Source organism: Mizuhopecten yessoensis, unplaced genomic scaffold (genome assembly GCF_002113885.1).
Source record: "Mizuhopecten yessoensis strain PY_sf001 unplaced genomic scaffold, ASM211388v2 scaffold8221, whole genome shotgun sequence".
Lineage (NCBI taxonomy): Eukaryota > Metazoa > Mollusca > Bivalvia > Pectinida > Pectinidae > Mizuhopecten > Mizuhopecten yessoensis.
The window spans coordinates 539,946-563,583 of NW_018407439.1; the positions used below are offsets into that span (position 1 = coordinate 539,946).

Genomic DNA, 23,638 nt, shown 5'->3' on the forward strand with positions numbered 1-23,638 from the left:
TGGACGTGTATTATGATGGAACATACATTGCTTAATGAAGTGTTGCCAGAAAGAAGGCCGCTTCATTTAGCTCGAGGAAAATGTTTTCCCAACATTTTCGTATTCCAGATCATATTTATCTTAGTAATGATAAGCTGACTCTGTTGGTCATGTGGAAAGCGGTTGGTAACTTAATTGTCCTTTATTTCAAGTTAAAATGGCTATAAACGGCCGATACACGTACGTTTCTTATTATTTCAAGATATCACATCGATTATTGTCAATATAATGTTATCTGAAAGTGAATATCTTAAAAGGTAACCAGGGACATTTTGTTGCACGATAAAATATAACTAGACACGAAAACATCTTCAATTACACATTCATGTAATATAATAGATATGATCAGCTTAATTAATACTAAGATGTAAGTTCAATCCTAAACTTTACTTTTCTTGATACTTAATTAACCTCATTAATTCCTCAACCTACGACGTCGTTTACGTGACGCATTTGGTTCGCTTTTCAAGAGTTTGTGATGCTGGATGTCGACTGCTGACGGACAAAGTTACGATAAAGCAGAAGACGCTTACCTTTACCGAACGCGTGGTCTTTTTACCAAGTTGTATACATTTCGAGTTGGTATTACCGTTTTGTTTAGAATAACGTATTCCCTATTTTTTTTAATTTTTTTTTCAAATCAAAAGCATCGAACATAGATTTGCACTCCGAGCAAACGCGACTCAAAACAGATTGGTGTGCCAATCAGATGCTATCTAATACAGATTGATACTCCGATTAGATGCCACGTGACATACATTCCAATTCATTTGCTTTATTATTTTTGTCAGTTTAACCACGATATTCGGACAACAAATTCCACATTTGCACATGGATCCTTAAAAGCGATTTACGTCAGTGACCACAACTGTCCTAGAACGTTATCACATTGATTATTAGTGGCATTACCAACAAAAGAGTGACCCCGAAAGGTAGATGTGATTCCGTATCTTTTTTTAATGTTTCCGAGGTCAACAAATGTAGTTTAATCATATACGAATTAGAATGGCGATTCCTTCAATTTACGAGATCATCGGCATTAAACGCCTAATTCACATGACAGCTTAATCGATAATGATATATAATAACACTTTCTTAACTAAACAACGATGCTAGAAAGAGTGTACGCGGGTTAGACTTACAGGAAACCTTTTTACATTAACAAACATTACGTTATTGATTTAAAATAAATCATAGGTTGTTACGGATCATTGTACTACCGAAGGTGCACCAAACCAAACGTTATTTATCCCCACTAACAACGAAGGCAAAACCAGGCGTTCCTAAAGAGTAAGCGTCATGCAGCACAAGTAGCACTCGTCAGGACTTCACCGTCTAATACAAGAGAACATCTTGGTCACAAACGATCTATGGCAAAGGAAGTAATCTTTATAAAAGACGACCTTTTTCTCTTCATTGGAATATGATCACCATTATACCCAGGCTAACTTCAGGAAAAATATTTTTTGATCGGCATCGTTATTAGAAATACGATCTTCCATCTCACTTACCAACGTCATCAGAAATCCGTCATCAGTTTTACACGGCAATGTTGAAAAACACTTTTGCATTGCGACGTCATCAGAAAGGCCATCATCAATTCTACTTTGCGACGTCATCAGAAAGACCAAACAACAATTATAAATATAACACAGGAAAGCCATAGATACAGTAAGCATTACTTTTAATGGGCAATGTCGCAAGGAGATCCACAATATAATTTACAACTCGTGTGTAATGTAGACATAGAAAGGGTTGATAACAGTTTTTTCTGCTTATATCATACTATAATTATTTGTATTTTTTCTCCATTTCCTAATTGAAAAAAACTATTTTACCACTCATGCGTCCTGAATGGACAAAATGTCCATATGGTACAGCAAAATGTTAACTTGGTTTGGCTTTTTGCATCGACAACCCTACTTTTTAATAAGTGCATCATTACTTTGTATTTCTAGTAATTATTTAACGCAACAAAGTGTTTGGGTCTGCTGGTGGACTATCAGTAACATTGTAGCTTTTTAGTCGGGCGCAGTTTACATGTAAGCTAGTTTCAAACAAAAATACAAGAAACAAAAAACTTTATTAAAAGTCGTATAAATATAAGATTAGCCCTTGGGAGCTTTTCTTGCGACAAACATGTAAAATAACACTTTCGGTACAATAAATACATTAAGAATAGTGTTAATATCAAAAGTTATTAATCAAACTAATCAGCAATAAATATGAAAGAACCAAAGTTGTAAATTTTTAACGTTTTAAACGGGTTAAAGACAGATTTCCTTTTTTGTTGTTTTCTACATGTGCATTGAAACACCTGAGTAACACTAACGAGCACGTAGTAGCCTATGGTACAGTAAAATGTTTACTTTCTTTGGCTCTATGCATCGACGAACTAAATGTTAACAGGTGCTTCCTGACTTTATTGGTTAGTAGTTGTTAAACGTAACGAGACGGTTTCCTCTGCTGGTGGTCTTTCAGACCCCAAGGTTGGCCGTAACTTCGTATCTGGATTTTACTCGCGGCACGGTTCACATGAAAAACAAGTGTAATGATAGATGACCTGTTTTAGCCAAAGCTGTTATTTTGTAACGTTACAAACGATTTCATAGGCACATTTATCTTATCGCTGTATTCTACATATGCTAGAAACACTTAAAATAACTAATGAAATAACTTGTTTCATAATTGTTGTAAAATGAATAAAGTTTATATGTAAACACTTAAGACGTGGTTCCTTTAATTTGACCTTTAGTATCACTGATGAGCAGAGCACATAAATGACGAAATAACCATATGGTGTAGTAAAATCTAATTTTGTTTAGCTTCCTGTATCGACAAACTGAATTTTAGATAGGTACTTCTTCACTTTCAAGTGAAAGGTTTTTTTTCATCAAAATTGTAATGGAGATTCTAATTCATCGTAAAATCATCAATGGAGCGTGAAATGAGCGACACAATTGATGACGTGATCCTACTGTATTGTGGTTATGCTCTTATACTGATGAGGCGATTCTTTTGTTCAGGTGCGCGTGATTTGCCAGTGTAGATCTAGACTAATTAACCATTTGTCAAGTAAAGACGGGAATACACATGTCTTTCTCCCACCCTTAACAGGCGTGTCTCCCACCCTTCACAGGCGTTTCTCCCACCCTTCACAGGCGTGTCTCCCACCCTTCACAGGCGTGTCTCCCACCCTTCACAGGCGTGTCTCCCACCCTTCACAGGCGTGTCTCCCGTTTTAGCCGGGAAAGATCAGCTTGTCACCCCTAGGGGGAGATAGCCTCGTGCCGATTAGCACGTGTTCAATTGTGACGTAATCAAAAGTGAATGACGATATTCATATCCCACATGTATTTTTGTTTACGCTACTGTCGGTGGAGTTGTGACTGAAATAATAGGATGGGAGAAAAAACAATCATCCCCTACCTCATCACCCCTCGGGTTGGAGATTTCTCTATCGCACCCTCAGGGTCGGGGAATATTCTATTAGTCATCAGAATGATCATCAAAATTTCCTAAAAACGTCATTTGAAAGACAATCCTCAATCTTGTTGGGCTTAAGTAACAAATCCCATTATCAATGCTATTCGGCAACGTCATTTCAAAGAAAACCATCAATATTACTCTGCAGCGTCATCAGAAACACAATAATAAATGTTATTAGGTGCTTTAAAGTTTGGGTGAATAAGTGTGTACGTCATTTTGCAAGGATTTTTTTCTTATTGAAGGGGTTTCAGTGTTATAAAGGAGCAGAAGGGCAGGGTTCAATATGAAAATATTGTAAAAGCATTTTCAACTTTTTTAGTTCAGATAAACGAATGCTTACGATGCTTGGTGCAAATGATCATGTCATAACCTGTTATCATTGGGGTTGATTCAAAATCTTTTAAAATGACTGTGCTGCCCTTTGCGTGACCGGAACTTATTTGAATATTCTAATTTTATCAGGCAAATGGAAATATAAAACGTTCTCAAGGTCTTGACCAGGCCCTGATAGTTTATTTTTGAAATCTAAAATAGCTATCATGTCCTCTGGTTGGTTGATTCGACTAATTCTCAATGTCACCTGATCAATTTTTACCAAACGTCATAGAAATGTCCATATCTTTGCCCTGACCAAGATTTATTTTATTCCTTTGAGTCAGTAAGAAATCTTAAATGGAGACCATGGTACATTGAGGGGAAACATTTCCACTTCTTGTTTAGTTCAGGTAACCAAAGACACATATGAACAATACAGGTCCTATAGACCCCCTTCTATGGTTAAGCCTGGAATGTTTACCTCACCTAAACGCAATATCAAAACCAGTGCTGTCTATTATGCTCTTTCTTGTAGCTTGGTATCTGGATCTAAAGCGGTTCACCAGGTCCGTTCTGTTGTTTTGTTCATGTAAGGTAATGAGTCGTCCATACTCTTTGTTAGCTTCCTTTCTGATTTCCTTCAGTTTATCAACTTCACCAACCTTTACCAATACTTCCATATAACTTAGATAACAATACAGAGGCAGCTGATACCCGGGAAACGCCATTTGAACCACTGGTGTTATATCTATTGACCTCTCCCATATGGCTACAGCCTCTCTGTATCGCCCCTGTACCACGTAAGACCCGGCCAGTAGTTCTAACATTTCCATAACGTTTACGTTTCTGGGAGTTTCTACGTCACGTATTGTCAGAACCTCATTGAAGTAGGGAATGGCAGTATTGTAATTTCTAATACGATGATTCATCCGACCCAAGTTTTCTAGAGTTGCCAGACGACCTAACTCGTGAACCCCCGGGGTCCTGGCCAGCGTTAATTCCGCCTGGTACAACATCTCCATGGCTGTTTTGTTGTCTCCATGCACGGATTTCTGTAGTGCCACGTTGTTGAGAGATGCCACAGTGGCATGTACTCCCTCCTTAATCGTTGTTCTTATGTCAAGTGCTTCCGAGAAATATTCCAATGCAGCATCGTAGTCTTGACCCGTTTGTTTAAGAGAGCCTAAACTGTTATAGCACTGTGAGGTTATTCTATTATTCTTTGTCCCGAATCTGTTGATGCTTCGTCTTAGTGCTTCCTTCAAGCAGCGCTCTCCTTCGTCACGGAGTTCTGGAAGAAAAGCACACAACGTTATATTTGCAAGTATTTATAGGTTTCTTCTATACTGGGCTCAGATAGCATCTATTCAATATTCACATACTTATTTCCTAACCCCATTATTTGATAACCTCATTATCATAAATATATAAGCTTATTCTGATTTTTTTACTAGATTCATTTGTGATTTCTTTGGATGACGAGACGAGTTAAGTGAACAAAAATAAGGAAATAAGAGTAAGGATAGACGAAGAATTTGTTAACACTCGAAAAGGGGAAACTAAATAAAATAGGATGGGCATTCTAAAATATGCAGATAAATAGAAAGTTAAGCGTCTTCTGCTTCTTGAATGACATGCGCCATGTACATCTAGGTCATACCCAAACAATGTAGTGACAACAAAACAACGAACAAGGCCCACTTGAATACCGAATCAAATGTAAGCACGGCAAGTCGGGAAAGAAGGGAGGTTGCCACCAAGAAAGGGAAAGGCCAAGATGGGAAAGTTTGTATTAGTCATGTTGTAAATAAAGATTGAGGAAATTGACTGAAGTGAATGAGCTTGTTGTATTCTTGATTTCAATCTCAGGAAAATGTTTTGGTGAATTCAATTTTTAAACATCGGTGATATATCTGAATGTAGAATTGAAGGATTACGCTAGTTCTATTACCAGTACTGAACAACCTACACGTCTTCCTAGACCGTTAAGCTATCAACGTATTCCAGACACATGATGAGAACCTACCTGTCTTGCTATATATCTGAATACCGGTAGTCCAGACAAGTGTCCAGGCACACACAATAAACGTTCAATGATATCTAGATCGAGTTTTTGTATTAAAATGAAAATTGTTTTCGAATTCGATTTATCATATTGCTTGTTGAGAATTCGTGTGTCAAATGTATAGGATATGAAAACATGTAACATCTATTTCTAATATATTGAATTTCTCATCTCAAAAAATGACATCCCTCCTTACGACTAGGAGTAGAAATACACTACCTGACTCTCCGTATGTCCTGCCAATGCTTATTAATGTCATGAGGATGGGTTCCTCGTCATACATGCCGAGTTGGTCAGCGATGCTTAGGGACATCTGTAGGAGTCTGATAAAACACAATGGCATTCGTCTCATTGGCAGAGGTTTATTTATATATGTAAACGACAGTTGGCTTTGACAACTTAGACGTTTTATATGACAGATAACATTAGAGTCCTATTATGTTAAATTGAGCTCATTTCCTTTTTTCTTGTATCGTTCTTGAATTTTTTCTCGTATTAAAGAAATAGGAATTGCCAAACCATAATATTTTTTTGAACAAACCAGGATGCATAAACTTTTATTAGAGATTAGTAGGATTTGGATGTAAACGAAGTGAGATCAATCACTTCCGTCTGGATCATTACGCAAACAGTGTAAGACAATACAACCTAATCATTTCTAAGGACTTTAATATTTTGTTAATACTTCGTACGTTTTCACAAAAAATGTGATTAATGTGATGAAGATTCCTCCTTAAAAAAACCTGGACGGTTCATGATAGTAATTATTATCATTCAACGTTTCCATAGATGTATCGGATGTGCATTTAACACCAATTGATTGCACAAGGCCAACTAACAATAAGCTTACAGGAATTGCTGATTTCCAGCTCGACGTTAATACTTGTTGTTAATGTCATATTAGTCACGTGACTTATAACCTACTCCAGCGCTTCAGATCTCCGTGACTGGTGGTTGAGGTTTTCTCCCAGATATGAGTAGATGGTTACGTGTGTCGGACACAGGGGACTATCACCAAGCAGTGCCAGACTTGTTCTGTAGTTCTTCTCCGCCTCACTAAACTTGGCCTACAGTAAAACATACGTTGTAACGAGAACGAACTGTTCCTATTTGCACATTTTTTATGATGTTCATAAACATGGCCTAGATCTAAAACAAAATACTTGAAATATAATCTGCAAAAATAGTGTAGCATACTTGATAAATGCATTTTTACATGATTATTTGCATCGAACTTTTTTTTGTCTTTGACATGTGTTTATTGCGTCAGTCACATAAGTGCATTACATGTTTACAAAGGTTCATGGAGAAGAAATACAATATAAACGAGGAGTTTAGTACTAGTAGTTCATTCTAGAATAAGCTTGATACTTTCCCATTTTTGCCGGGTCTTGTTCGCTGCATTTTGAGACATCATGTAGACAGAATATAGGTCTAAATTTCTATAATTTTTTATAAATATTTTACAACTTTCCCAGTCAGGGATTTTGTGGTATTGTCGCATTAAAGATATATATTTTTTAATTTTGTCTCGTAAAAGGGATTTGAGTGAATTTTTCCCCATTCGTCTTGGTTCAGAGAAATATCTAAGATAGTGTGCCACCTTTCATGGGATTGTTGAGGATAAATCAATACAGTAGACATGATTTTATTATAAAAATATTTAGACGGTTTTTCAATATTTTTCAATTTCTTTAAATTATCATGTGCAACATTATTAATATTTTTTCCATAATCTCTAATCATTCTCTTCCAGCCTCTCGGTATTGTACTAATGATGCTATTAAAATTCATAAAGTTTATTTGCATGGAACTTTAGTTTGCGGTTTACATTACTAATTCTAAGCTAGCTTTTTACTGTACAGATCTTGACCAATATCATGAAAAAACTAAATTTCATGTATCAATACAACTTCCTGGAATGTTTACGTTACAGAGCATGTGAAAAAAACAANTACTTGAAATATAATCTGCAAAAATAGTGTAGCATACTTGATAAATTGCATTTTTACATGATTATTTGCATCGAACTTAAGTTTGCGGTTTACATTACTAATTCTAAGCTAGCTTTTTAGTGTACAGATCTTGACCAATATCATGAAAAAACTAAATTTCATGTATCAATACAATTTCCTGGAATGTTTACGCTACAGAGCATGTGAAAAAAACACCAAACATTTCTTAGTATTGCAATAATACATGTACATATACCCTTTCAACTGTCAGCATTTTGCCGTATCCACACCGCAGTGTAGCCTCGTCCCCAGGTCGTCCGAACTGTGGCGTTATCTCTAGGCATTTACTGTAAAACGAGACACTCTCATCTGAAAGATACATACATGTTATTAAAGGCACACGTACTAGTTAAGTATAACCAGGTAAACATACATTCTATATATGTTAAACTGGCGGATCATCCCGAGGAGTATGGTAGACATCAATTAAGGTACAGCACTTCCCTATGCATACTATTTGCGATGTTCACATCAGTTTCAATTTCGTTTGAGAAAGTAACATTTTCGTTCTTCATTTTTATTGCAATTATGAAATAACATATTTCGAACTAGGATCACAGAATAAAACCCGAACAGTAAAAATAAACGTTCAAAGTGAGGACCATGGTTTGGAGTTGATATCATAATTATTAACATTTACTAAAGAGCATTGGTATCGGTTATTCCGATGTTTTAACTTTAAAATAAAGGAAGGCACACAGGTTTCTGTAATATCTATAGCGTAAATTAACACTGCTGGAGCGCCATTGTTTCTGTTAACCCCATAGTGTCAATATTCAAAAAGGAACTGGCTGATTGAAATCCAAAATGAAAACAAAAATAAACATTTCTTGACCCCGATGTGCAAACCACACTCATAGGTCTACATGATACGTGTGTAGTTGTGTCTACTGACAAGGCATCTAATAACTTCCGATTTGTCTGCAAACACTATTAAGTACCCTGATTGCTTTGTCATTAGATCTTGGCTTGCAAGGAAACCCGATCTACATAATTTCAAATTTATCGAAGACGAAATACTAGCATATCACATTTATTTATTACAATATTTCCGAATAACCCATCAATGCTAAGGATACGGACCTGCTTCGTCTGTACTGGATTCCAAACATGCTCAAGAGTCCGTATACTTAACGTTTACCACTCTCGTTTTAGGTACTCGACCAAGCCATTATCCAAACGTCTGACTGACATTTAATTAGTACCCTTAAACAGGGTTACAATGGTATACGTCAGAGGGGAATTAATGGAATGTGGATTTTGAAGATTTCAAAACATTCTTTTTATCAATCTTAAACATTCTCTTTTAAGAAATGTTCCTTCTATCAGACCCTTTGACTTTGTGACTCTTTACACAATCGCATACCAAAGTGCAGCTCTCGTTCCCAAGAACGAAGAACGACGATATACATATATGACATTGACTTTACTGGACCATTTTTTCTCTCAAAAACACTAACAAATACCAAACGAAAATATGTTGAGGATAAATTGTGGGATGGTTGAGTTCCTGGGTGACAATATGTTTGTTGAGTTTTGTGGCAAGATTGTCAAGAAGACTGTAGACATTTCTATGGGAATAAACTGTGCCTCTCTTATGGCCGACTTGTATTTTTTATCATATGAGGCTGAATTTATTGATGTGCCTCACAGGACTGGTAGCAGCCTTAAATTTTACATACAGATATATCGACGATGCGATGTCTTTTAACAGCAAGACATACCCTCCTGAACTTAAATCAAGGGCACTGCAAGAATATTCTGCTTCAGCTACTTTCCTGAATCTTTACTTACAGCATAAGCAGAAGAAATGGCTGAACAGTAAGCTTTACGTTAATCAAAACGATGTCGCCTTTTAAATCGTCAACTTCCCTTTCTTGATGGTAACATGCATGTTTCTATAAACTACTGTGTTAACATGTCATAATGAATTAATGATCTAATAGCTTGCTACGGGTATCATAATGACTTCTTTGATATAACCTAGGTTCCAACGATGCAGGTTGGTTAAGGCCATGGACAAGTTTATGGTTGTCCTCATTATCTCTTAATGAAATATTCTAAAATAAATTGTGTAATATGAAAATCAATGTTTTTATATATCCTCATGAATGTGTCTTTTTGATTTTTTGTCAATACTTTATTTCGGCTACGAGGTCGTGACATTACTTGGATTTGACCTAGATTTACATGGCGGATGTCGTCTATGAAGCAAACGATGCTTACCCTTCCGAAACATCTGGGCTTGTTCTCTTAGTACGTTTTTCAAGGATATTTGGTTTTACTTTGTTCAACTTAGTTTTAACGATTTTGATTTTGAAGGAAACTTGAGTATTCTCTTGCTCTTTTGTATACAACTGGTACTAATGTTAACGGATATACAACTGGTGCTAATGTTAACGGATATACAACTGGTACTAATGTTAACGGATATACAACTGGTGCTAATGTTAACGGATATACAACTGGTACTAGTGATAACGGATATACAACTGGTACTAATGTTAACGGATATACGACTGGTACTAATGTTAACGGATATACAACTGGTGCTAATGTTAACGGATATACGACTGGTACTAATGTTAACGGATATACAACTGGTGCTAATGTTAACGGATATACGACTGGTACTTATGTTAACGGATATACAACTGGTGTTAATGTTAACGGATATACAACTGGTGCTAATGTAAACAGATACACAACTGGTACTAATGTTAACGGATATACAACTAGTGTTAATTTTAACGGATATACAACTGGTGCTAATGTTAACGTATATACAACTGGTGCTAATGTTAACGGATATACAACTGGTGCTAATGTTAAGGGATATACAACTGGTACTAATGTTGACGGATATACAACTGGTACTAATGTTAACGGATATACATCTGGTACTAATGTTAACGGATATACAACTGGTGATAATGTTAACGGATATACAACTGGTGATAATGGTAACGTATATACAACTGGTGCTAATGTTAACTGATATACAACTGGTGCTAATGTAAACGGATATATAACTGGTATTTATGTTAACGGATATACAACTGGTGTTAATGTTAACGGATATACAACTGGTACTTATGTTAACGGATATACAACTGGTGTTAATGTTAACGGATATACAACTGGTACTAATGTTAGTGGATATACTAGTGGTACTAATGTTAACGGATATACAACTAGTGCTATTGTTACCGGATATACAACTGGTGCTATTGCTACCGGATATACAACTGGTACTAATGTTGACGTATATACAACTGGTACTAATGTTAACTGATATACATCTGGTACTAATGTTAACGGATATATAACTGGTGCTAATGTTAACGGATATAAAACTGGTACGAATGTTAACGGATATACAACTGGTGCTAATGTAAACGGATATATAACTGGTATTTATGTTAACGGATATACAACTGGTGTTAATGTTAACGGATATACAACTGGTTCTAATGTTAACGGATATACAACTGGAACTAATGTTAGTGGATATACGAGTGGTACTAATGTTAACGGATATACAACTGGTACTAACAACTGGTGATAATGTTAACGTATATACAACTGGTGCTAATGTTAACTGATATACAACTGGTACTAATGTTGACGGATATACAACTAGTACTAATGTTAACGGATATACATCTGGTACTAATGTTAACGGATATATAACTGGTGCTAATGTAAACGGATATACAACTGGTGATAATGTTAACGTATATACAACTCGTGCTAATGTTAACGGATATACAACTGGAACTAATGTTAAGGGATATACAACTGGTACTACTGTTGACGGATATACAACTGGTACTAATGTTGACGGATATACAACTAGTACTAATGTTAACGGATATATAACTGGTGCTAATGTTAACGGATATATAACTGGTGCTAATGTAAACGGATATACAACTGGTGATAATGTTAACGGATATACAACTGGTGCTATTGTTACCGGATATACAACTGGTGCTATTGCTACCGGATATACAACTGGTACTAATGTTAATGGATATACAACTGGTACTAATGTTAACAGACATACATCTGGTAGTAATGTTAACGGATATACAACTGGTGCTAATGTAAACGGATATATAACTGGTATTAATGTTAACGGATATACAACTGGTACTAATGTTAGTGGATATACGAGTGGTACTAATGTTAACGGATATACAACTGGTGCTAATGTTAACGGATATACAACTGGTGCTTATGTTAACGGATACTAATGTTAACGGATACACAACTGGTACTAATGTTAACTGATATACAACTGGTACTAATGATAACGGATATACAACTGGTACTAATGTTAACGGATATACAACTGGTACTAATGTTAACGGATATACAACTGGTGCTAATGTTAACGGATATACAACTGGTACTAATGTTAACGTATATACAACTGGTGCTAATGATAACGGATATAAAACTGGTACTTATGTTAACGGATATACAACTGGTGCTAATGATAACGGATATACAACTAGTACTTATGTTAACGGATATACAACTGGTGCTAATGTTAACGGATATACAACTGGTACTAATGTTAACGGATATACAACTGGTACTAATGTTAACGGATATACAACTGGTGCTAATGTTAACGGATAGGAGAAATGACTTTTGTGTCCTAGGAGTATAACGTATACACATTGATGGCTTGTTAAATCATTGGCGTCCATAATCCGTACAAAGTGAACATGAATTTCAATGGTAAACGTCAGTCTCTGTCATTCCCGTTTACAGTTTTTAGTGTTTACAGTTCAATGGTAAACGCCAGTCTCTGTCATTCCCGTTTACAGTTTTTAGTGTTTACAGTCTAATGGTAAACGTCAGTCTCTGTCATTCCCGTTTACAGTTTTTAGTGTCTACAGTAATGATATTGAAGACATTGATTATAAATAAATATTTTACAATAACGTGAAACGCGTTATATAAACTTAAGTTATCTCTCTTGTTGGCCCGGATGGTAAAGCACAGGGGAGCTTTATGGCGGAGGAAACCAGAGTACGCGGAGGAAACCAACGTAGTCGGGCAGGTGACCCATACACGTTTCGGTTCCGTTCGGAGAATCGAACCCCGGTCGTCTTGGTGGAAAGCGAGTGAGCTATCCACCGAGTCACCATTGCCATCAGTAACGGTCACAACGAATACAGAGGACTTTATATAAATATACCTCCCATATAGTTGTGGAGAAGTTGGGTAGACGAAGCCACGAGATCCACAAACACGTGGTACGTGTCGCCATTACTGTACTCTACGTCACTGAGAAGCTTCTGTAGGTTTGGAAACTCATGGCTGAGCTGTTCAAGCGCTTGTGTGTACTCTACTGTGTCCAGTTTGGAGCTTATGCTTTTTAGGACGTTGGCAAACACACGGCAATAGCGATCTCTTACTTCTGTTACATATAAAACAAGAAATGATAAAAATAAAATACAGATTTGTTGTTGCAGGATTGTACCTGTATCGTATACATCAGTTGCAAGTTGTAATGTAGCAAAGGGATTTAACGGAACTTTCCCCCTTATGTCATGTCTTTTTCTGCATATATTTCGTAACACTTCAGACGAAAATTTTCCTTTTTTTCAACCCCTAGTTTCAGCAATGATTCCCTAATAGACGAAATGGCCATATATGATACTGCAAAAATATTTTCTTCTTTGAAATTTCTGTATATTCCAGTACTAACTGATTAAAATAGGGACTTCCTGACTTCATATTTCTAGTGTTTGTTATACAGTTTGGAACAAGCATGAGATCAGTAAATTTCAGAAATAAGGGAATATCAAAACACGTACTCATACATACTTCGCTTATCACATATGATGTTAGATACCCGGATGCAATCTTTAAGTATTCCGTGTATGTTGTATCGACCTGCTGATTCGTCAAAACTGAGGATATGATGATCTTGCAGGTAGTCAACCGTCCGATCGAGTTCTTGTCGTCGATAGTTGACAGGTCCAGCTTCAGCTAGCGGTTCTGCTTCAGTGATGTTGTCTGTACAAATTAACATATAATTAATTTTGTTATATTGAATAAAAATGCATTTATTCGATTTTTCCATTATTCATTAATTTATCAAATCCATTACATCTTGTTTTTTATGCAATGGTCATTCAAATGTGTCCTTCTTTACAATTCGTGCATGACTGGTATACTCCTTTAGCGTACACTTTCAATTTCTACGTCAACTAAAAGATAATCGTAAATATAATTTGATAAGTTTTAACTTTTCATAAATTAAACTTATTATCTTACGTTATGACTCACACAACATTCCGCGCGCTTGTGCTAGTTGAAAAGAAGCTGGAATATATTCCAAAGCAGCGAGTCTTTGTTGGAAAAGGGCAGACAATTGATGGATCATCTGGGTATAGATAAGTCCTGAAAAAGTAAGGCTAGCATAAGTTAATACTTATTGTCAGAAGATTAGATTCTGTATAGGATAATGTCGACATCAAATCTTTTATTTGTATGTTTTCTGTAGCAACATGGTTGATTATCAATCCCAGTAAGTTAAAACGTACCTGTCATGCTGCCCTAGGGAATGATCTGATATAGATATCATTACCAAATCCAATGTATTGTCAGCAGAAAAAACAACACTCGAAATCAATCAAAATGGCCGTACTATACAAAGGGAGGCTTGATGAGAATAATTTTAACTTTCATACCAGTCCTTTATCGTTGCGACATTTTGTTTGCTATCACTCCTGTGTACACGTTGACAATGATGGCCAACTACAACTGTTTTCTCTCAACGTGACACAAGATTAGTAGTAGTAGTACGATAAAATTGGCTGACAAAGACAATGCTATTTTTTCCTGATCATGTTTAGTACTCAGTATTGAATTATTTTGACTATTATATGGTTGACTCATACGTAGCTTAAGAACAATTTTACATAGTTAATATCCCGTATCTTTAAGAATATTTAGAAAAGTGTGTACGTGAGTATATCAATACATATAATTCTTATTTACATGTTAAGTGCTCGCCACTCAGCAATTTCATCGTCTTTCCTTTTTTGTTTCCTTTTTTCTTTTACAATGTATGTAATGATATATATATATACATTTATCATCTATAACTTTTATTTGTGTGTTTTTTCCATGGTTGATTTCTTTCTTCAATCTTAAAAATAGTAATTTAATTACAAATTTATTACAGCAATTAACCACTCATTCATATACCTCAGTATATCTCTTTCAATAATGAATCATATTATTTGTTCCATGTTTGTAATTCATATTGAAATTCGTTTTACTTTTGATGTTAATACAGTTATGGCTACATATATGTTTAATGCGCAGTCTGAGTAATCAGGCCAATCCTGCCGAAACAGACGCACCAATATATCTAAATTATTAAGTTGAAATGATAAAAAAATTGACTTTATTATTTTAGTGATACAAACCCTTTACCAGTGCGACACCAGTTGTTGCCATTACACTATGAAAGTTGACAATGGCGATCAACATTTTTCTTCCATTGTCACAAAAGCTACAAAGTAGTTAAATAAAGCTGGCAGTGATAATGATCTTTTCTACTGGTGTTAAAATAAAATACTTAAAACTTGATAAAGTATGACTCTAGTATAAGCCTACTGTCACTATGACACAATCCTACTGGCACTATGCTATCAGTCTGTTGTTGCCATGGTGCCATCTCACTGTCACTATCAGTCTATTGTGACCGCGATACCATCGTACTGTAGCTATAGTAACAGTCTTTTGAATTCAATGGCACCATCTAACTGTCACTATAGCACCAGTCTATTGTGACCGCGGTACCATCGTACTGTAGCTATAGTACCAGTCTTTTGAATTCAATGGCACCATCTCACTGTCACTATAGCACCAGTCTAGTGTGACCGCTGTACCATCGTCACCATATTGTGACTATCGTACTATCTCACTGTCACTATAGCACCACTGTATTGTGACTATCGTACTATCTCACTGTCACTAAATCAACACTGTAATGTGACTATCGTACTATCTCACTGTCATATAGCACCATTGTATTGTGACTATTGTACTACCTCACTGTCACTATAGCACCACTGTATTGTGACTATCGTACTATCCCACTGTCACTAGAGCACCACTGTATTGTGACTATCGTACTATCTCACTGTCATATATCACCACTGTATTGTGACTATTGTACTATCTCACTGTCACTATAGCACCATTGTATTGTGACTATCGTGCTATCTCACTGTCATCTATCACCACTGTATTCTGACTATTGTACTATCTCCCTGTCACTATAGCAGGGCTGTATTGTGACTATAGTAGTATCCCAATGTCATTATCGTACCGGTCTATTGTGACTATCGTGCTATCTCACTGTCATCTATCACCACTGTATTCTGACTATTGTACTATCTCCCTGTCATATATCACCACTGTATTCTGACTATTGTACTATCTCCCTGTCACTATATCACCACTGTATTCTGACTATTGTACTATCTCCCTGTCACTATAGCACCAGTCTATTGTGACTGTTAAAATCTCACTGTCACTATCGCATCAGTCAATTGTGACTACGGTACCTTCTATTGTCACTATGGTACCTGTATTGTGACTATCGTTCTATATCACGGTCACTATAGCACCATAGTATTGTGACTATCGTTCTATCTCACTGTCACTAAAGCACCGGTCTATTGAGACTGTGGTACCTTCTTATCATAACTAGGGCAACAGTTAAATGGGACCATGGCACCATCCTACTGTTTCTATGGCATCAGTCAATTGTGATCATGGGACCATCCTACTGTCACTATGGCATCAGTCAATTGTGACCATGGGACCATCCTACTGTTTCTATGGCATCAGTCGATTGTGACCATGGGACCATCCTACTGTCACTGGCGTCAGTCAATTATGACTACGGTACCTTCTACTGTCACTATGGTACCTTCCTACTGTCACTATGGTACCTTCCTACTGTCACTTTGGTACCTTCCTACTGTTACTATGGTACCTTTCTAATGTCACTATAGTACCTTCCTACTGTGACTATGGTACCTTCCTACTGTGACTATGGTACCTTCCTACTGCCATTATAGTACCTTCCTACTGTCACTATGGTACCTTCCTACTGTCACAATGGTACCTTCCTACTGTGACTATGGTACCTTTCTACTGTCATTATGGTACCTTCCTACTGTCATTATGGTACCCTCCTACTGTCACTATGGTACCTTCCTACTGTCATTATGGTACCTTTCACTGTCATTATGGTACCTTCCTACTGTCACTATGGGACCTTCCTACTGTCATTATGGTACCTTCCTACTGTCAATATGGTACCTTCCTACTGTGACTATAGTACCTTCCTACCCATCCTACTGTCACTATGGCATCAGTCAATTGTGACCATGGGACCATCCTACTGTCACTATCGCATCAGTCAATTGTGACTATGGGACCATCCTACTGTTTCTATGGCATCAGTCAATTGTGACTACGGTACCTTCTATTGTCACTATGGTACCTTCCTACTGTCACTATGGTCCCTTCCTACTGTCACAATGGTACCTTCCTACTGTCAATATGGTACCTTCCTACTGTGACTATAGTACCTTCCTACCCATCCTACTGTCACTATGGCATCAGTCAATTGTGACCATGGGACCATCCTACTGTCACTATCGCATCAGTCAATTGTGACTATGGGACCATCCTACTGTTTCTATGGCATCAGTCAATTGTGACTACGGTACCTTCTATTGTCACTATGGTACCTTCCTACTGTCACTATGGTCCCTTCCTACTGTCACAATGGTACCTTCCTACTGTGACTATGGAACCTTTCTACTGTCATTATGGTACCTTCCTACTGTCACTATAATACCTTCCTACTGTCACTATGGTACCTTCCTTCTGTCACTATGGTACCTTCCTACTGTCACTATGGTCCCTTCCTACTGTCATTATGGTACCTTCCTACTGGCACTATGGTACCTTCCTACTGTCACAATGGTACCTTCCTACTGTCAATATGGTACCTTCCTACTGTCACTATGGTACCTTCTTACTGTCACTCTGGTACCTTCCTACTGTCACTCTGGTACCTTCCTATTGTCACTATGGTACCTTCCTACTGTCACTATGGTCCCTTCCTACTGTCACAATGGTACCTTCCTACTGTGACTATGGAACCTTTCTACTGTCATTATGGTACCTTCCTACTGTCATTATGGCACATTCCTACTGTCACTATGGGACCTTCCTACTGTCATTATGGTACCCTCCTACTGTCACTATGGTACATTCCTACTGTCACTATGGTACATTCCTACTGTCACTATGGTACCTTCCTACTGTCACTATAGTACATTCCTACTGTCACTATGGTACCTTCCTACTGTCATTATGGTCCCTTTCACTGTCATTATGGTACCTTCCTACTGTCACTATAATACCTTCCTACTGTCACTATGGTACCTTCCTTCTGTCACTATGGTACCTTCCTACTGTCACTATGGTCCCTTCCTACTGTCATTATGGTACCTTCCTACTGGCACTATGGTACCTTCCTACTGTCACAATGGTACCTTCCTACTGTCAATATGGTACCTTCCTACTGTGACTATAGTACCTTCCTCCTACTGTCACTATGGTACCTTCCTACTGTCATTATGGTACCTTTCACTGTCATTATGGTACCTTCCTACTGTCACTATGGGACCTTCCTACTATCATTATGGTACCTTCCTACTGTCACTATGGTACCTTCTTACTGTCACTCTGGTACCTTCCTACTGTCACTCTGGTACCTTCCTATTGTCACTATGGTACCTTCCTACTGTCCCTATGGTACCTTCCTAATGTCACTATAGTACCTTCCTACTGTCATTATGGTACCTTCCTACTGTCACTATGGTACCTTCCTACTGTGACTATGGTACCTTCCTACTGTCATTATGGTACCTTCCTGCTGTCATTATGGTACCTTCCTCCTGTCACTATGGTACCTTCCTACTGTCACTATAGTACCTTCCTACTGTCATTATGGTACCTTCTTACTGTCACTATGGTACATTCCTACTGTCACAATTGTACCTTCCTACTGTCACTATAGTACCTTCCTACTGTCATTATGTTACCTTCCTACTGTCACTATGGTACCTTCCTACTGCCAATATGGTACCTCTATAGTACCTTCCTACTGTGACTATGGTACCTTCCTACTGTCACTATGGTACCTGTCACATGCCATTTTGACAGGGTGTATATAAATTGTAAATATCAGTGTTTGAATATCGCGCGATTTCCAGCCAGGTAACTTTAACAGGTAAGTTACGCAAGCGCTAATAAGTGTACTACAGGAGAGAAGGGCGGACATTACGGATGCGGACCGTGTAGTGATTGTTGGAGCGCAAATAGCTGCCTGCGGTAAGTTTAAACTTGTTTAAGTTTTATCAGATTTATTATAGCAAATGTATTGATTCATATACAGGCGTTGGTCCTGATAAGTGCTGTATAAAGGTGTATTTTACCTGGTATGAATGTATGCGTACCCGGTACTGTGAGCGCACGGGGTGTGTATATATGCGTGTATATGGGACCAGGTAAAGCGTGAACAATAGCACTGTTAGCTTTGTTCAGCATAATCAAATGTTTAGTGCTAGCATTACTGTTTAAATACTATATGGGACCAGTTCAGATATAGATTATATGGTCTTAATCAATAATTGTAATTAAATAGTATACCAGTATAATACTATCGTTACGTGTATAATAGCTATTTAATTAAGGCATACGTATATTGTAGCTTTTCGTCCTTGGGCCGTCGACGTTCGTGTAACGGAAGGCCAAATACAGATGGTCATTTTGGTACTCCACAACTATCGGATCCCGATGACGTGATACTGAACGTTCCCAGAGAAACCCTTCACCTACATATATACCTTCCTGTACTTGTGTGGTCATGGAAAGGGTAAAACCTAATACCCTTGTCTTTGGCTGGTCTGTGTGACATATTACTGTATATACTTACCTGAACCTGTGTGGCCATGGAGAGGGTAACACTTTATACCCGTACATTGACTGGTCTGTGTGACCTGTGTCCAACTAGTCTGTGTGACTGAGTGTTGACTGGTCTGTGTGACCTGCAGTTGACTGGTCTGAGTGACCTGTTTATGTTTCACTGGTCTGTGTGACCTGTACCGGCTGGATCTGTGTGACCCGCTACGTTCTATTTGTGTTTTTGAGCTTGGAGGGGACTTCACTGAGATTGGACAAGTCTAAGGGAGGACGGCGGCTTCAACATTGGAGACGACACAACAGTGTCCAACAAGCTACAGAGACTTTAGGGTGTTGATATGACATTTTGTATTATTAGTTAGTTATATATTTGGGTACATATTACATGTCATTCGTTAGCGAGTTGATAGTGAGAGAGAGAGAGAGAGCCATTCTGATTTTGTGTGATGAATATTGTATATTATGTACTAATTATGCATTGTAAATACATTGTATCAACTGTTTGAACCGTGTTTTGCTTTATGTTCTAGGAAACCAGTATTTAATCAATCCCGGTCGGTTCTCGTTACAGTACCTTCCTGCTGTCACTATGGTACCTTCTAACTGTCATTATGGTACCTTCCTACTGTCACTACAGTACCTTCCTACTGTCACTATGGTACCTTCCTACTATCACTATGGTACCTTCCTACTGTCAATATGGTACCTTCCTACTGTCACTATAGTACCTTCCTACTGTCAATATGGTACCTTCCTTCTGTGACTATAGTACCTTCCTACTGTCAGTATGGTACCTTCCTACTGTCACTATGGTACCTTCCTACTGTCACTATGGTACCTTCCTACTGTCACTATGGTACCTTCCTACTGTCACTATGGTACCTTCCTACTGTCACTATGGTACCTTCCTACTGTCACTATGGTACCTTCCTACTGTCACTATGGTACCTTCCTACTGTCACTATGGTACCTTCCTACTGTCACTATGGTACCTTCCTACTGTCACTATGGTACCTTCCTACTGTCACTATGGTACCTTCCTACTGTCACTATGGTACCTTCCTACTGTCACTATGGTACCTTCCTACTGTCACTATGGTACCTTCCTACTGTCAATATGGTACATTCCTACTGTCACTATAGTACCTTCCTACTGTCAATATGCTACCTTCCTACTGTCACTATGGTACCTTCCTACTGTCAATATGGTACCTTCCTACTGTCACTATGGTACCTTCCTACTGTCACTATGGTACCTTCCTACTGTCACTATGGTACCTTCCTACTGTCACTATGGTACCTTCCTACTGTCACTATGGTACCTTCCTACTGTCACTATGGTACCTTCCTACTGTCACTATGGTACCTTCCTACTGTCACTATGGTACCTTCCTACTGTCACTATGGTACCTTCCTACTGTCACTATGGTACCTTCCTACTGTCACTATGGTACCTTCCTACTGTCACTATGGTACCTTCCTACTGTCACTATGGTACCTTCCTACTGTCACTATGGTACCTTCCTACTGTCACTATGGTACCTTCCTACTGTCACTATGGTACCTTCCTACTGTCACTATGGTACCTTCCTACTGTCACTATGGTACCTTCCTACTGTCACTATGGTACCTTCCTACTGTCACTATGGTACCTTCCTACTGTCACTATGGTACCTTCCTACTGTCACTATGGTACCTTCCTACTGTCACTATGGTACCTTCCTACTGTCACTATGGTACCTTCCTACTGTCACTATGGTACCTTCCTACTGTCACTATGGTACCTTCCTACTGTCACTATGGTACCTTCCTACTGTCACTATGGTACCTTCCTACTGTCACTATGGTACCTTCCTACTGTCACTATGGTACCTTCCTACTGTCACTATGGTACCTTCCTACTGTCACTATGGTACCTTCCTACTGTCACTATGGTACCTTCCTACTGTCACTATGGTACCTTCCTACTGTCACTATGGTACCTTCCTACTGTCACTATGGTACCTTCCTACTGTCACTATGGTACCTTCCTACTGTCACTATGGTACCTTCCTACTGTCACTATGGTACCTTCCTACTGTCACTATGGTACCTTCCTACTGTCACTATGGTACCTTCCTACTGTCACTATGGTACCTTCCTACTGTCACTATGGTACCTTCCTACTGTCACTATGGTACCTTCCTACTGTCACTATGGTACCTTCCTACTGTCACTATGGTACCTTCCTACTGTCACTATGGTACCTTCCTACTGTCACTATGGTACCTTCCTACTGTCACTATGGTACCTTCCTACTGTCACTATGGTACCTTCCTACTGTCACTATGGTACCTTCCTACTGTCACTATGGTACCTTCCTACTGTCACTATGGTACCTTCCTACTGTCACTATGGTACCTTCCTACTGTCACTATGGTACCTTCCTACTGTCACTATGGTACCTTCCTACTGCCAATATGGTACCTTCCTACTGTCACTATAGTGCATTCCTACTGTCACTATGGTACCTTCCTACTGTCACTATAGTACATTCCTACTGTCACTATGGTACCTTCCTACTGTCACTATGGTACCTTCCTACTGTCACCAAAGTACCTTCCTACAGTCAATATGGTACCTTCCTACTGTCACTATGGTACTTTCCTACTGTCACTCTAGTACATTCCTACTGTCACTATTGTATCTTCCTACTGTCACTATAGAACCTTCCTACTGTCACTATAGTACTTTCCTACTGTCACTCTAGTACATTCCTACTGTCACTATGGTACATTCCTACTGTCATTATGGTACCTTCTTACTGTCACTATGGTACATTCCTACTGTCACTATGGCCCCTTCCTACTGTCACTATGTTACTTTCCTACTGTCACTATGGTACATTCCTACTGTCACTGTGGTATCTTCCTACTGTCACTATAGAACCTTCCTACTGTCACTATAGTACCTTCCTACTGTCACTATGGTACTTTCCTACTGTCACTATAGTACATTCCTACTGTCACTATGGCACCTTCCTACTGTCACTATGGTACCTTCCTACTGTCACTATGGTACCTTTCTACTGTCAATATGGTACCTTCCTACTTTGACTATGGTACCTTCCTACTGTCACTATGGTACTTTCCTACTGTCACTATAGTACATTCCTACCCCCCCTATGGTACCTTCCTTCTGTCACTATGGTACTTTCCGACCGTCACTATAGTACCTTCCTATTGTCAATATGGTACCTTACTACTGTCACTATGGCACCTTCCTACTGTCAGTATGGTACCTTCCTATTGTCGCTATGGTACATTCCTATTGTCACTATGGTACCTCCCTACTGTCACTATGGTCCCTTCCTACTCTCACTATGGTACCTTCTTACTGTCACTATGGTTCCTTCCTACTGTCACCAAAGTACCTTCCTACAGTCAATATGGTACCTTCTTACTGTCACTATGGTACCTTCCTACTGTCACTATGGTACCTTCCTACTCTCACTATAGTACATTCCTAGTGTCACTATGGTACCTTCCTACTGTCACTATGGTACCTTCCTACTGTCACTATAGTACATTCCTACTGTCACTATGGTACCTTCCTACTGTCACTATGGTACCTTCCTACTGTCACTATAGTACATTCCTACTGTCACTATAGTACCTTCCTACTGTCA

General features: G+C 38.2%; 1 protein-coding gene and 1 long non-coding RNA gene across 2 annotated transcripts in view; both read right to left on the minus strand.

The window, feature by feature from the left end:
• Nucleotides 1-3,425: 3,425 nt before the first annotated feature.
• Nucleotides 3,426-23,638, minus strand: part of LOC110455454 — a 21,703-nt gene continuing 1,490 nt past the window's right edge. Inside the window, exons 3-9 of the mRNA XM_021505596.1 lie at nt 14,236-14,349; nt 13,771-13,962; nt 13,139-13,360; nt 8,120-8,232; nt 6,833-6,975; nt 6,128-6,231; nt 3,426-5,134 (exon numbers count right to left, since the gene is read on the minus strand). Coding sequence (XP_021361271.1) covers nt 4,326-5,134; nt 6,128-6,231; nt 6,833-6,975; nt 8,120-8,232; nt 13,139-13,360; nt 13,771-13,962; nt 14,236-14,349 — 1,697 coding nt within the window. The 3' untranslated portion in view covers nt 3,426-4,325. The remainder of the gene's footprint in view (nt 5,135-6,127; nt 6,232-6,832; nt 6,976-8,119; nt 8,233-13,138; nt 13,361-13,770; nt 13,963-14,235; nt 14,350-23,638) is intronic.
• Nucleotides 19,044-23,638, minus strand: part of LOC110455456 — a 4,718-nt gene continuing 123 nt past the window's right edge. The window contains exons 2-3 of the long non-coding RNA XR_002463448.1: nt 19,147-19,190; nt 19,044-19,069 (exon numbers count right to left, since the gene is read on the minus strand). This is a non-coding gene — a long non-coding RNA (uncharacterized LOC110455456). The remainder of the gene's footprint in view (nt 19,070-19,146; nt 19,191-23,638) is intronic.